At 38.6% G+C, this 14285-nt stretch overlaps 2 protein-coding genes across 3 annotated transcripts in view; both read right to left on the reverse strand.

The window, feature by feature from the left end:
- Positions 1–314: 314 nt before the first annotated feature.
- On the reverse strand, positions 315–1855 carry LOC134664193 (uncharacterized). Its single transcript, XM_063520781.1, has one exon. The coding sequence runs from the start codon at positions 1706–1708 to the stop codon at positions 344–346; it is 1365 nt and encodes a 454-aa protein (XP_063376851.1). The 5' UTR covers positions 1709–1855; the 3' UTR covers positions 315–343.
- Positions 1856–3472: 1617 nt separating this feature from the next.
- Positions 3473–14285, reverse strand: part of LOC134664050 (putative uncharacterized protein DDB_G0271606) — a 43715-nt gene continuing 32902 nt past the window's right edge. The window contains exons 3-6 of one of the 2 annotated variants that reach the window (XM_063520621.1): positions 8045–8251; positions 7283–7522; positions 6608–6817; positions 3473–4605 (exon numbers count right to left, since the gene is read on the reverse strand). In XM_063520621.1, the coding sequence (XP_063376691.1) occupies positions 4450–4605; positions 6608–6817; positions 7283–7522; positions 8045–8251 (813 nt within the window). In that variant the 3' untranslated portion in view covers positions 3473–4449. Of the gene's footprint in view, positions 4609–6607; positions 6818–7282; positions 7523–8044; positions 8252–14285 lie in introns of both variants that reach the window. The other variant, XM_063520620.1, reaches the window with a different exon arrangement.

Below are 14285 nucleotides of genomic sequence, written 5' to 3' on the forward strand. Positions count from 1 at the left end.
ATCATCAATCATCATGTCATTCCCAGTGTGGTCTGAAATAATTTAAGTAAGGACATAAGTATATTATATTTTCATGTGAAGATTATATTCATATTGACAACCAGGCATTCATGAATTCATTAAAGTTATTTTTATGAACTACTACCTGATGCAGTCAGTGTCAAATAGTAAACAACATTTTTTATAACCATTTAGGGTAAACATATTTTTATAAAGTAGGTATGTGTGTAGAAGTTTTTATCATGTATATGTCTATCTATATAAATATTTTATTATGCTAAATCCATATTTTTCTATTGATAAATAAAAAAAACTTTAATTTACATTTCATTTATTTTATGCCTCATAAATTCTTCAATTGATTAAATAATGATTGAATACATCTAGTAATTATTAGCGAAAATGCCATATACAGTACAAAAATAATAATTCCACTAATTGTGGACACAAGAAGTGTTCTCATACTTAAATTAATTATTCCTGTTGCTAAGTTACCTACAAGAAAATATATCAATCCGTTCCAATTTACAATACGTAAAATCTCCGGCAAATCAAAGTACATTTTATTTTCCGGATCTTGGAACAACACTTCAATTATATACATAAAAGTGCTAATACTTAAGAAAACTGCCTCTAGATATAAACAGTAACCTGCATTTGCTAGAGTTCTAGACGCAGGCCGGTATAAATGAATAATTTGGGATATAGCCCAAAGGAAAATAGACCCTAAAACCATTTTAATTAGTAACTTTAATCTTGTGATAGTCTTATTGTTAAGCTCAGTCTTTAAGTGTGCAGCGAATAAATACATTGAGACATAACCGAGGCATGATGATATGCCCTCGCGATTGGCAGATAGCAAGGAACTACGGGGTTCATCACTAAACACCCAATCTTGTAACCTATACCATAATAATACTTCATGTACAAATATTGTCAGAACACTGAACAGTAATGCTCTGTTTGAGCAAAACAAAAGAAATGTTGATAGAAATTTACAAACGGCTAAAGTAAAAAAGAAATTCCAATGGACTCCATATTCCGTCACATGTTCTTGATAATCCAATTGTTTTACCGACCAAAATCTTACAACACCTAGTAATAATAATACCGAAATTAAAACAGCATTTCCATAAACAATACTTTTTAGATTATCTTTTTTCAAATCTTTATGCACTATACCACTTATTAACACAAATAATCCTACGCCAGTATCCATCAAACTGTAACCAAAGCGCTCAGTCTTTGCTAAATATCTAGGGAAACACTTAAAATCAACAGCCAAAATACAGAAAACAGTTATAAGATATGTCAAAGCTCTGATGATACTCACTAAATGTAAATATTGTGTACCAAAACTATTTAACTTTCTGAATGACTTTACAATATAAATTTTAGAATAGTTCTTTACATATTCAAGTACCAACAGAAAGAATACAATAAGGTTTAAATGTAGGAGATAATCTGCAAGTACAGTATGTACAGCGATAAGTGGTAAAACTATGACGGAAAACTCAAACAAATATTGTTGCCAGCCGGCCCGCCGATGTGCAATACAGCAATATAGAGAGCACTGGATGGTGAAGAATATACTAAAACATGTATGAAGCGCTGAGGATCCATGATTGTTCTGCATAAACGACTCGTGGTATTGTTTGTATTCAACATTGTTCAACCTTTCCACTTCACTTATGGATAATTGCGCCATTTTAATAAACTTGCACTAAATGGGTCTTGTTGTAAATATGATTAGAATATTTCACGTCTTATTGATACGGTGGATAATATTACCATTACCATACACTGAAAGCATGATATAGAACTAAATAAAATAGCCGGTAATCGAGATAATCAAATCGTGTAAACATTTTTGATAAATGATCTGTCAGCTGTCACTGTCAGCGTCAGCCGAACACGTCCCATTTCACGCATAGACCAGGGGTGCGAAACTCCTGAGATCGGTCAAACTCGGCTCCGCTCGGCTCAGCATTGCTCCGAGCAATTATTAGGGTTGGCACCACTTGACTTCCTTCTGCGTGCACGACCACAGATAAGATAATCACTTGAATTTTGACGACCCTAAATAGCCGAAAGGGATAGTGACATATATTAGAAAGGGATAGCATGATTCGACCCTGAACCGCTGTCAAACTTCGGTTTTGTAGGAAGTTTCCTTTCTGTACGGTAGTACTATTATTTTATTCTGTGCATAGACATAGAATAAATAACTTTAGTTTATTAAGTCAGTGAGCCCTAGCCAAGGTGACAGTCGTTAATAGAACACAAATATCAAAGAAAACGCCTATCGATCATGCGACTTTGCGTAGCATATATAGTTGGTCAAGCAGATCTTGTCAGTAGAAAAAGGCGGCAAATTTGAAAAACGTAGGTGCGAAAGGATATCGTCCCATAGAAAATTTGAATTTCGCGCGTTTTTTACTGACAAGATCTGCTTGACGAGCTATATCATTCCGATTCATTTTTTCTTTTCGTTTGGCGTTTGTGTGGCGTTTGTCGATGTACAGTAAAGGGCCAAAAAGAATGCACATCGGCAATCATCGCATTTCCGAATACAAACGAATGCTCATTTCCATGTACATCAATTATTAGGTTATTCGTTTATCAGAATTTGAATTTAGAACTAAGTACTTTATTGTTGTTTTGTTTTGATTTCACGTGAAATATATAGAGCTGTAAAACACGATGTAACTTTTTTAATTATTGCTATGTTCTTGTCAGGGAAAAATAATCTTCATAAATATATATTTTATATAAGATCGACAAAAAGTGTAATATTGTAATGACAAATCTCTGTTGAACCTAAATAATTACTTACATTAACATCCTCATGTTTTTTAAATTGGTTGGCTTCAGATAAAAAATATTTATAAACATTGTGGATAATTTCGCGTGACTGGTAGAGTAACGGCTTACCTTTTTTCCCTATAGATGCCATAGTACAAATTTAATTTTATAGGGGTTTTAGCAGCTCTATATATATATTGACTTAGATAGGCGACTGCACTCTCTCGCATTTGAACCATGACTGACAAAACAAACGTCATGGTGTGTGCGACACAGATATCGCTATACGAAGTCGAAATTAGCCGATTGCCTCTTTCTAAAGCTCGATGTGCATTCTTTTTGGCCCTTTACTGTACGTTTGTGATTTTAAAGTAGGCTTTAACCGCGAAAATCGAAGTTCGCAAATTGCGGGCATTTTTCTCTGTCACTCTAATTACGCCTTCATTGAAGTAAAAGAGAAAGATTCCGGCAATTCGCGAATTTCTGTTTTCGCGGTAGCCTCTAGTTAGAAATAATAGACTACCGCACCGTACCGCGACCTTAGTGCGGTCAAAATAACTCTTACTCGCTTTAACTTATAGCTGCGTCCTTAAAGCACGTACAGCGACCACCTTATCTTCTCTTTGAACTCTTGTACTCTTGGGGATGTGGAATAAAAAAGACGTTATTATAAAACATGTTTTTATTTTTTTAAACCTTACATAAAGACTAGCTTAAACCTAATTTGTAACTTATTACGAACAAATACTTTATCGTACAGAAACATAAATAAGATTTAACCCTAGCAGTGACGTATCAATATCAACTGACGATTTCGCTGTATAAAATGATGGATACATTGATAGAGTGAAGTATGTATTCATTTATGATGTGGCTAAGACGATACTTAAAGTTTAAATACACATTGCGAACACAAAATACTCCCATCCCATTGGGTGAAATCCAGTCTTAACCAATGAAATCAGGTTATAATAGTTTCTACAACTGAAAGTACATAACATTGTACCTTCCAACGCATTTTTTTCTATGGAGTTCGCGAGTGTTATACTATATACTACAGTTAAGTACCCTTTATTGCTGACGCAAAGCGTAAAAATTTAAAGTAAGAGTGAGACGGAAGAATGCTTGGTCAGCGATAAAAGGTATTTAGTCTGACCAACGAAACTATAACTTTAGTAGCTAAGGACATTTTAAAACTTTTTACAACTCGATAACCAAAACTTATGTTTCCACGAGCATCTTTACGAGCTGTGGAAACTCTACTCCCCACGAACACAACACTACCTACCTACGTAAATACCTAAGTAACTAGTAGTGTTATTATTGCTGTGGTTTTCTGTACTAAGGTACTTAAATTTATTCATCTGTGAGAGTGGCACAGTCAAGTACCTATAACAACTGGCTTTTGGCATCATTACAGTGTGATGGGTCAGATGGTTTAAGCCTATGACCTATTGAACCACATCGAATTTTGATAGTGGCGTATTGGCTATTCGGCTCTGATAAATTCTAAGATCTGAATTTATCAGAGTCAATAGATAGCCATTTACTTTTGTAGCTTTGTGTATCACTGTCCTGAAAAAGGATAGACGTATGCCTTATATCCTTACCTACTTTAACAGCTAAGTTCTGCCAGGAGGCGGTTTAGAAGTCGAAGTCGTAGGGGCGCTGCGGGCGCCTCTGGACTAGCGGGATGTTGACCTCGTCAGCGGACCGGAACACTTGGGACTGCTGCGGCCGCTGTTGTGGATGCGCTTGCAGCTGCTGCAGCTGTTGTGGGGCGTGGCGGCGGGGGGCCTCCTCCTTAAACAACAGTGAACTTATGAAATGCTTGATAGGTAAGTCTGATGCCATTAGACCTTGTCGTTTTTCCTCCTATTTCTGAGCGTTTTTACAGTTGCTTAGTTATGGTATTTTCGAGCCGCCGCTTTCTCAAAACAAAGGCATCATCAGTCATCACAGATTAGGATTAAGTAAATAAGTGAGTAAACTGAGAGGGATTGCGGTTAAGAGAAAGAAAAACATATTTAGGAAAAAGTCGCTTAGTTATATCAAGATAATTATATTTTTTCTGGTTCTTCTTATTTTCAATTGCTTAATTGAGCCGCAAGCACAGGGTCTGATGGTCTACCACGAAAACCTAAAATCGAAATTTACTTATGCGCCTCTCTATCTCTTGCATATACTAACGATAGAGAGGCAGATTAACACGTTCGCGGACGCGGATTGCATAACATCCGTTTTTGTACTCCTCCTGGTGACGCGCCTGCTATTGCATCCGTTATTCTTTTTAAATTTCTTCGTTGAAATGCTTATCAATCCGCTTAACCACAGTATAATATTATTCATCAACTTTTCCTCTCTACCAGTCACCAGAGTCAAATAATGCGTACTGCCATATTACATAGTTTTATCGAAGTTAAAAATTATCCTGTGACGTCTCCAAATTGGCCCCCCTTTCTGTGACGCGGATGCTATAGCATTCGTCTTTGTATGGCAGCTCCCTTAGTAGCCCGGCAGGTGCGTCTGGGAGTGGACACATGTAATTTGGGTCAATTTCGTGCGCGATAGCGATTTTGACGTATTTTTATAAAATCGTAATTAATGTTTTTCTTACAATTTCTTTAAGTTTTTCATTGTGTTTTAATAAACAAACGTGTTTAGTTGCTGTTAATTACACTACAGTAAAATTTTGATAATGATTAATGTGAAAAAGTGAGGCATGAATGTGTATACCTATTATTGAAATAATTACGTTACTAGTCATAGTTTTGGTCATATAATTGTGAATTATAGCCTGTTGGCGCTCGATGATCACCTCCCACAAGGTAAGCACCTTATGACACGCATTTTTGGTATCATTCTGTGTATATTTCATGCCTTGTATTTGGTGCAGATGCATCCGAAAAAGAATATAAAGTTGGGTGAATCATCGCTTGGCAGGAAAAGTGGTGGACGCTTTACGTCCAGAACTTAACGCCGCGGCGGTGCGTTACAGGGAACTGAAAAAGTGTAATGCGGTACATATTGACACTTTTGAGAAGTAGTGTTGGCGTAAAATGCTGCGTATACCTTGGACAGCTAGAAGAACAAACCTCTCATTTTAAGAGAGCTCAACATTGCAACTCGGCTCTCTACAACATGCTATGAGACCCATGGCTGGGCCTTTAGATTAGAGCCGGTCTCCAACGCATAATTTGTAGGTAGTATCACATAATTTGAGGTCGAATGAACAGCGAACGTGCTTGGCATGGGGCATGTATGAGATGGACTCAATATTACAATGATAAGCAAAGAGGGAACAAAAAAGAAGAAGAAAATTGTTTGAAGAGGTCAGCAAATGAGTCTTTAGAGAAAAAATCGCGCCCTTAGGAAGACAGAAGTCTCAGCCATCAAGTCCATCGAGCACGATGTATGAATGCTATAACATGCGATGTCATATAAAATCCCATCTTGACTACGTCATGTGACAGACATGCTTATGCATCCGAATTGTATAGCATTTGTTGTCACATAGCGTATAAAAAATATACTTCATATTGACGCGGATTGCATAGCATTCGCCTTGCATAGCATTACGCGTCATATACAAACCTAAAAGATATATTTGTAGTGACAGGAATGCTATAACAGTCCCAATATTTCCATACAAAATTTAGGTGTCCAACTGGTGTGACTGAGCGTCCGCGAACGTGTTAAAAATTTCGATTTCCGATGATCGCGTCAGGCCCTCTGAATCCATTCAGAACCATTTACCCTCAAATCCTTCTGATAGCCCTCATAATAAAGATCAAAATGTTACCTCCTCCTCAGACTCCTCTTCGCCTTCATACCGGTCGTCCCTGTACACCTCAGCGGGGTAATACCGGTCGGAGTACTTCAGGGACACGTTGGGCTTGCGCTGCACCTCCTCTTCGTTGATGGGCTTATATAGGTACTCGTTCACGAAGTGGTACTTGGCTGACTTCTGGCAGATGTTGTCGTGGGTTGGCGGCATGCAGATCAGGTGGACCTGGAAACACGGTGAGGTTAGAGGGTTTGGATGTAGAAAGGGATGGATACTTGAAATTCTTAGATTTCTCATGTCGTCTCTGTCTAGAGTCAAACCACGCGTTTCCATGTCAGCTGCTACGCTACAAGAGTGCTGATGTTAGTATAGGTACAGTCAGCAGCAGAAGTTGCTAAGCGGGCGAGGTGTTCAAAATTACCTCGACGCGCTCTTATTCTCTTAACAATAAAGTCGCGTCAAGATCATTTTGAACACTTGGCCCGCTTAGCAACTTTTGCTGCTGACTGTACCTAAATGACAACCTATAGGGCAAATCCAGAATTATTTGATTTCCTTCCAGTTTCCTCTGGGTCGTGTTTCGTATCCATTTAGGTTTTCCTTGAGTTCTTGTTGTTCTTGTTCAGTTGTTGTTGTTGTTTGGAGTTTCAGTTCCTGGCATTCCCTCTAGGAATAAATGTAATATCTTACTTGATGGAAGGTGAATCCGTCAGGGCAGATCCAGGAGTGCTTGACGGAGTCCTGGCAGTAGTGGAACACCTCGCAGTTGAGCTCCTGATCAGCGTAGTACCCGGACTGCTTGTTGCCGCAGTCGAACTTGGATTGCTGGAGTAGGCCTTGGAGACGGTCGGGCTCTTCCTTCTCTTCTTCCAGTTCCTCTTCTACTTCTTGCTGCTGCTGGAGCTTCTGCCGTTGCTCTTGTTGCGGGTGCTAGAGAAAAAAAAAATTAGTTAAAAAGCCAAACAATGCCCCGCCATTCCGCCTATCGCACGCGTTATATTGCTGTCCCGTATACAGGGTGTTACTGACCATCGGGCTTTAAATCCAGGACTCGATTCTACTCGCTAAACTGAGCTACTTTTATTATAGCACCAACCCCGAAATCACGATTTTTTTTTTACTTTTTCATACATTTTAGCTGATCAGATGTCGACGTTTTATATGGAAAAGCCAAAATTTTTTTCCCGATTTTAGGGTTGGTCCCATAGTAAAAGTAGCTCAGTTTAGCAAGTAAAATCAAGCCCTGGATTTAAAGCCCCATGGTCAGACACATACTGTATAATAAATGTGGAAAAGTCCACTTAGGTAAAGAAATAACGATATAGGATCTCACGATATATTTGCTTGTGTTCAGCTATCTAAGATAGTGAAGGCGTGGGTCCTGATTCTGGCGTAAGTCAAGTCTTCCGATAGAAAATCTATATTGACGTGGAAAACCATTAGTCAAATTACCTTTCGCTGAGGCGCGGGCCTTTGCTGCCTTTCCTCCTGCTGATACTGCTGCTGCCGCTGAAGAATGTACGTCTCCTGCTCTTGAGGCTGTTGTCTCTGCTGGTATCCAGCCAGTTCAGCTAAAGACGGCGTCGGTCTAAAGCCGGTAGGAACGGTGTTTGAGAAGGCGCCGGGCGAGTAGGCTCGTGGCCGGAGATTCCGTGTTTCCTGGAAAGGACAGAGGTGTTGGTTAATAGACATGTACTTTTAGGTTTTATGTTTAATCTATAAACTCTGGCGTAGGGCAATAGAGATTTCACTAGAAAATGTGCCTTGGAATTTGCTATATACATAAATAGCCAGGCGTCATGATCTATATATTTGAATCATATTATATTCTTTGATTTGAATAAGTGGAAAGCCCTTCATTACCACAGAATAAATAATAGTACTAGGTACAGAAGACTCACTCTCTAACAAAACGCGTCTGTTACGATCAGCACAGATACTTATGGCCGCGAGGTGGCGACTGCGCCACGCGCGGCTTATGGCTTTCCCCAAAATTGGTGTGGAACGGGTGTACTTTTAGCTACCTGTATTAGCAAAGCGACAAAATCGCGGAGTGAGCCACGCCTGCCATTACCTACTTTTTAATTTCTTGTCGGAAACTGACATGGGCACTAAATATTTAATTAAAGCTATAAAAATTAAAAACTTGGCGATTGATTGTTAAGTTACGATTACAAATGCCAAGCGTGATAGGTACTTATATTGCGTTAATAAAATGAATTAATACCAATTGCAATTCCTTTCGAAACGTTTAAAAGGCATTTTTATAGGTAATTTTAAAATTCTTGTAATCGTGTGAGCCAATGGCTAATATATTTCCTGCTATTGCACAAAACTGGGCGACTAAATATTAGGAATTTTTAACTTTCATTTACGATTGTTATCATACAATTATAAGGTAAGTGGTCTACGTTATTTTTGTATTACGCTCAGATCTTAATATTTTTATTTTAAGCAGGTAAGTAAAAAAACGAAGTGCCTTTTGTGGAATTTTGCATGCGGTGCTTATATCAAATTAGGTTCTCAAATTTGTGAGTAGGTTATGTGCTCTAATGTTCAGGAAAAGAAAGGTCAGAAAATAAAAACTACTCTTAGACAGAATTTACGTGCAGACAGGTCTAAAAGTTAGTCTAATATTTGCAACTAGGTACTTAGCAAAATTGAGGCCCCTTAAAAGTTGGTAGAGTTCCTCAACTGCACTTACAAACCCACTTACCTACTGCTTCTGCCTTTCTCTGCTTTTAACTTGATCGCGAAATATAATGAAAATTGTTTTTAACACAACTTGATCGTGAAATATAATGAAATTTTAATGACACGTAAAGCCATAACTTCCAATCAAAGGTTCCTCAATACCTCCGCAACACTCGTGTTATATAATTCCTATAATAATTACCGCCAATGAGTAATAGGTCCGCAATGTTACAAGCTGATACATAATACGTGCGCGGTCGTGCGAGACGACGTAATTATATCACAAGTTTGTCGTTTGTAACGCGATATGTCGTCCGGCACGTGATTCCCTCTTCCTATCCACAAAGGCATCAATTATGTTCGTGTCTTCCAACGCATACTTACGCTAAATGTGGCAACTAATACAGACACAGAATAATAGTACTGCCGTACAGAAAGGAAACTTCCTACAAAACCGAAGTTTGACAGCAGTTCAGGGTCGAATCATGCTGTTCCTTTCTAATATATGGCACTATCCCTTTCGGCTATTTAGGGTTGTCAAAATTCAAGCCATTATCTTATCTGTGGTCGTTCACGCAAAAGGACGTCAAGTTGTGTCAACCCTAATAATTGCTCGGAGCAATGCTGAGCCGAGCGGAGCCGAGTTTGTGGCAGTCAGGAGTTTCGCACCCCTGATACAGGGGTCGGCTAACTCTTCAGGGAGCATAAGTGAAATGTGAAATTGTGAAATTCTGGAAATCTATTGTTTGTGTTTTTGTAATTTATTTATGTTGTATAGAATATGGATATTTTGTCCGAAATAAAATATTTTTAATTTTTTTTAATTTAATTTAATAAGTTGATATGCCAATCGTTGATAGAAAACGACAAATGAAACTTAAGTAATGTATGGAAATAGTCACGTGACTTTCCGTAGCATCTGTCATCGCGATATATTTTCTTTTCGTTTGGCGTTTGTCGATGTTCGATCGACATGTTGGCTAGGCGCCCAGAAGAGTTAGCAGCACTGGAGTAAAGGACACATCGGTTGCAAATAGAGATAGAGATCTTTATTTTGCATCCAGTGAGTCAGGCATGTTGATTTTGTCGCTCTAAAATAGAAGTAAAGCTGCCACAATTGTCTTCTTCTTTCCCCTGCCATGTGGGGATGTGTTATCCCACGTCATGTAGGGTCGGCACTACATGTTTTTCTCTTCCATTCTCCTCTGTCTTTCGTGTCCTCAGCACTCACTCCTTTCTTTCTCATATCCTCTTTCACACAATCCATCCATCGCCACAATTGTAGCTACTTCAAAAGAGTGGTTAGCTAACCCTTACATTGGTATAACTCATTCATTGTAAGCAGGATTGAATTTCATCATACGCGATACATATAGGTATAAAAAACAATCCCCGAAAGTTACGACTGAATCTCACATTGTTTGGCTCAACTTATGAAATTAAGTAGGTATCTAACAGAAGGTATTTAATACACCCGTAGGTCTGTACCTACTGTACAAACAGCAACACTCCTAACTGTACATCGGTGGACCTTAGTACAAAAGGCATAAGGTCCACCGATGTACAGTTAACAGTATGGGCGATTGTACCTATAAGGAATTTGATATGTTACATTATTTTATTAACTCATTACAACATTAACAGCTTTATATAACATCTTAGTGCCCCAAATAACTGCTCTGTTTAAGTCACTTTTTAAACGTATCGGTTCACCATACATTATTTGCTCTCAATTGTAATAGTATCTTTTTACAATCTATACTCAATACATCAAGTGTTGATTAAGCATAACAATATAATCAAATTCCGTTATGTAACGGTTACATTAAGGTCAATTTATCGACTACCAGTTGTTAATAAGTTCGCGTTTTTTACGATGCTCTTCCTACTCCCTCGTTCTTCTTAATTCACTATTATTACGATATACTATACAAAAACTTTTATACACGGACCCACCTAGACATCTTTCAACCTTCTACTTCTTAAGAGCGGGTATGAAGCCTTAAGCCTCAGTAAAATGTACCCAAACTTTCATATTGTCCACAGAAAAAAACGTGAGTTTTCCCGTACGGGTATTACGGGTCAAAAATTTCCCGAAAGTTTTGACCCGTAATAGCCTTACCTAAGTGAAGAGGGAGTAGCTCGATCATTTTCACATCTTTCTTTGGAGTTTGATCATGATCATTATAACATTTTTAGGGTTCAGTAGTTCTGGATAGTACGACGCTTCTATTGAATTGACAATTTATTAAACTTCTCTCTCCTCTTGTTTTGGCTGTTTTCTCCTCTTCTTTCTTCTTGATTTGGTTAGTCGACCACATTGGTTGTAGATTGCAAAGAGGTTTGTTTATGATTATTCTCGAACAGGTTAGCCAAAGTCAAGTTACAGACAAGGCGTCTCGGTTGGGTTATACCCTCCGAGACTCCGAGCCTCCAAGGCAATAACTGACGACAGGTCAATAAACACCTCATAAAAATTGCAATAAACAGTTTTATCAATTAATACAAAGTGTCAATATAGTAAAACCCTAATAATTTTGCTACAAGCATAAGTAAACAACGGGTATATTACGAAACGCAGCGGCGCGTCGCTTTTCTCACGCGTTTGCGCAAACTTATGTAAGAACTGGATCATAAGCCCCCTCCAGACTATGTGCGTGAATCGCGGGCGAAGCCGCGAACGCGAGTGTGGAGTCGATTTCGCTGTCTGCGAAAATCGACGCCACACTTGCGTTCGCGGCTTCGCGCCGCGATTCGCGCACGAGTGTGGAGGGGGCTATACGCCGGCGTAAATCTTTTATTAACTTGCCGCGCGTATCCTGTTTTAAGGTATGATACTAAACATTCAGAATATAAGCATCTAAGCCGTCTAGGTGGTTTAAAATGTCTATGTTAAATTTGTGAGTTATCTCAGATATCGCAAACATGATTTTTTAAAGAAAATATGCCGCCACACTTTTCCTTTGCCAAGTCGTTGCCACTCGGTGCCGAGTTAGCTTAAACGGACTATATTTATTTGCCCTGTTTTTAAAGAAAGTCAAAATAATTTCCTTTAACACATATTAACTTACATATAGACTTACATAAAGACTTTACATATAGACGGGTCTAACGCGAAATTTATTAAATTGCCTTTACTTACCGACGCGACGTTTCGACACAGGCTGCGTAGCCAACATGCCAATAGCTTACGCTCCCTATCGATCGAAACGCAACTGTCACTGTCGCGCTAATATAGAAGAGTGATAGAGAGACACAAAGCGATTCGATGGCGAAGCGATAGCGATTGTCACCTTGGCTAGGCCGGCAGGTTTCACTGGTCGTGGTCGCGGCTAACTGATGTCCCAGCAAAATGTCAAAACAGAGATTTGTGCAACTACCCGACCCGACGAAAAGTGTATGGAAAAGTTTGGGGTTAATATCACATTTTCCAACCACCCGCTACACATAATGTTAATTATTGCCAATAGTCCGACACGCAACACTCACAATATCCACGCACACATCCGAAGATAGATCCTTTGGTTTTAACTTCTGTATCACTGGTTCCCAAGTTTGCGATAAGTTGAAACCATCCTCCCTATTAAAATTCCCTGGGGTGTTTCTTGATTTCAATTGCTTCTCGCACAACTCGAGGATAATAATGGCGTTCAGTTAGGACAATTTCCATCTAATTCTCAAATTGCTTTGCTTCGTATCAGAAACTTAAAAAGAAAACATTGTGGTCACTATTATGGTAAATTTTGCTTACCGACCCATAACACTACGCTCTAGCACGCACAATGTCCGCTTTCCCGCCAAAAATTGTCAACATGGCGTCACTTTCGCGTTCAGAAATCGATTGAAAAAGGATGATTAAAAAATAATGAGTAACTCTCGACTTTCACTGGTGGCAGGCCGTTGCACCGAAAGAAAAAAAAATTGCACCGGTGTTTTTGGTCACGATCTACCTATTTGCCGGGAAAACAGATAATTTTCTTTTCTTTAATGCTGGTATTAAACATTGAACACGTCCATGTAAATTGTAAACGGATACCGCACGAGTTTCTTGAACTTGTCTGACTGGAGAGTGCAAGTAAAGTAATCTTGGTATTGGTGTCTTTGCATAGAAGTTTTCTTTCATACCAAATCAATCAATCAAGCTAATTTGCTCACTGTAAAGTCAAGAACTTTGATTTGTACACCACCTTGTCACAATAAATACAACTATGAAAGCCGCTAGGGATCCCGTGTTTATTGTCACTGCGACAAGGTACGAAATAGCACACAAATCAAATTCTTTAAACACACTAAATGTAAAGATCAAATCAAATGCATGTGATGAGATAGTTGCATGATTAGAACTGCTGTTGCTCTATCATCCTGGTATCTCGCATTGCAAGTTTTGCAACCATAGACATGTAGATATTAATGTCATGTTTTTTATTGGTAAGTATTCTCACTTTGATCTTCTTTGCAATTGGGGGCATGGATAATTTTGAAGTTGTGTTCTACCCAGTCTACCTCAAGTACCTCAGTGCTATCAAATATCGCAAAAATTACCATATCTTCCAATACACGTAACAAACAACCTATTAGCGTTTAATTGGTTTCGAATAAGTATTATCCGATGAACACCAATCGAAAGCAAACCCACCCCGTCTTTGTCACATATCAGGCAAAATTAATCCTTATATCGATAATACAAGGACTATTTTCGCGAAACTGTATCGATATCGGTTCAAATCTGAAAGCTTGAACACACCTGTCTTCGCCATGCCATGGCGCAATATATTGCTTTTTAAAAACAAAAGAGTAGACCATCGAGATAGTTCCAGCCATTCTGGACTTAAATTCAATCGTGTTAGAGTTTAAAACTGAAGCAAACGTTTATCAATTTATACGTTTAAGATCTAAGATGTGTAGTGATGGATACAGTGGCAGATCCTATCTGTGGAGTTATACTGGGTCAAGCAAATCTTGTCAGTAGCAAACGGCGGCAAATTTGAAAAATCGCGGG

Source organism: Cydia fagiglandana, chromosome 4 (assembly GCF_963556715.1).
Source record: "Cydia fagiglandana chromosome 4, ilCydFagi1.1, whole genome shotgun sequence".
NCBI classification, from domain to species: domain Eukaryota; kingdom Metazoa; phylum Arthropoda; class Insecta; order Lepidoptera; family Tortricidae; genus Cydia; species Cydia fagiglandana.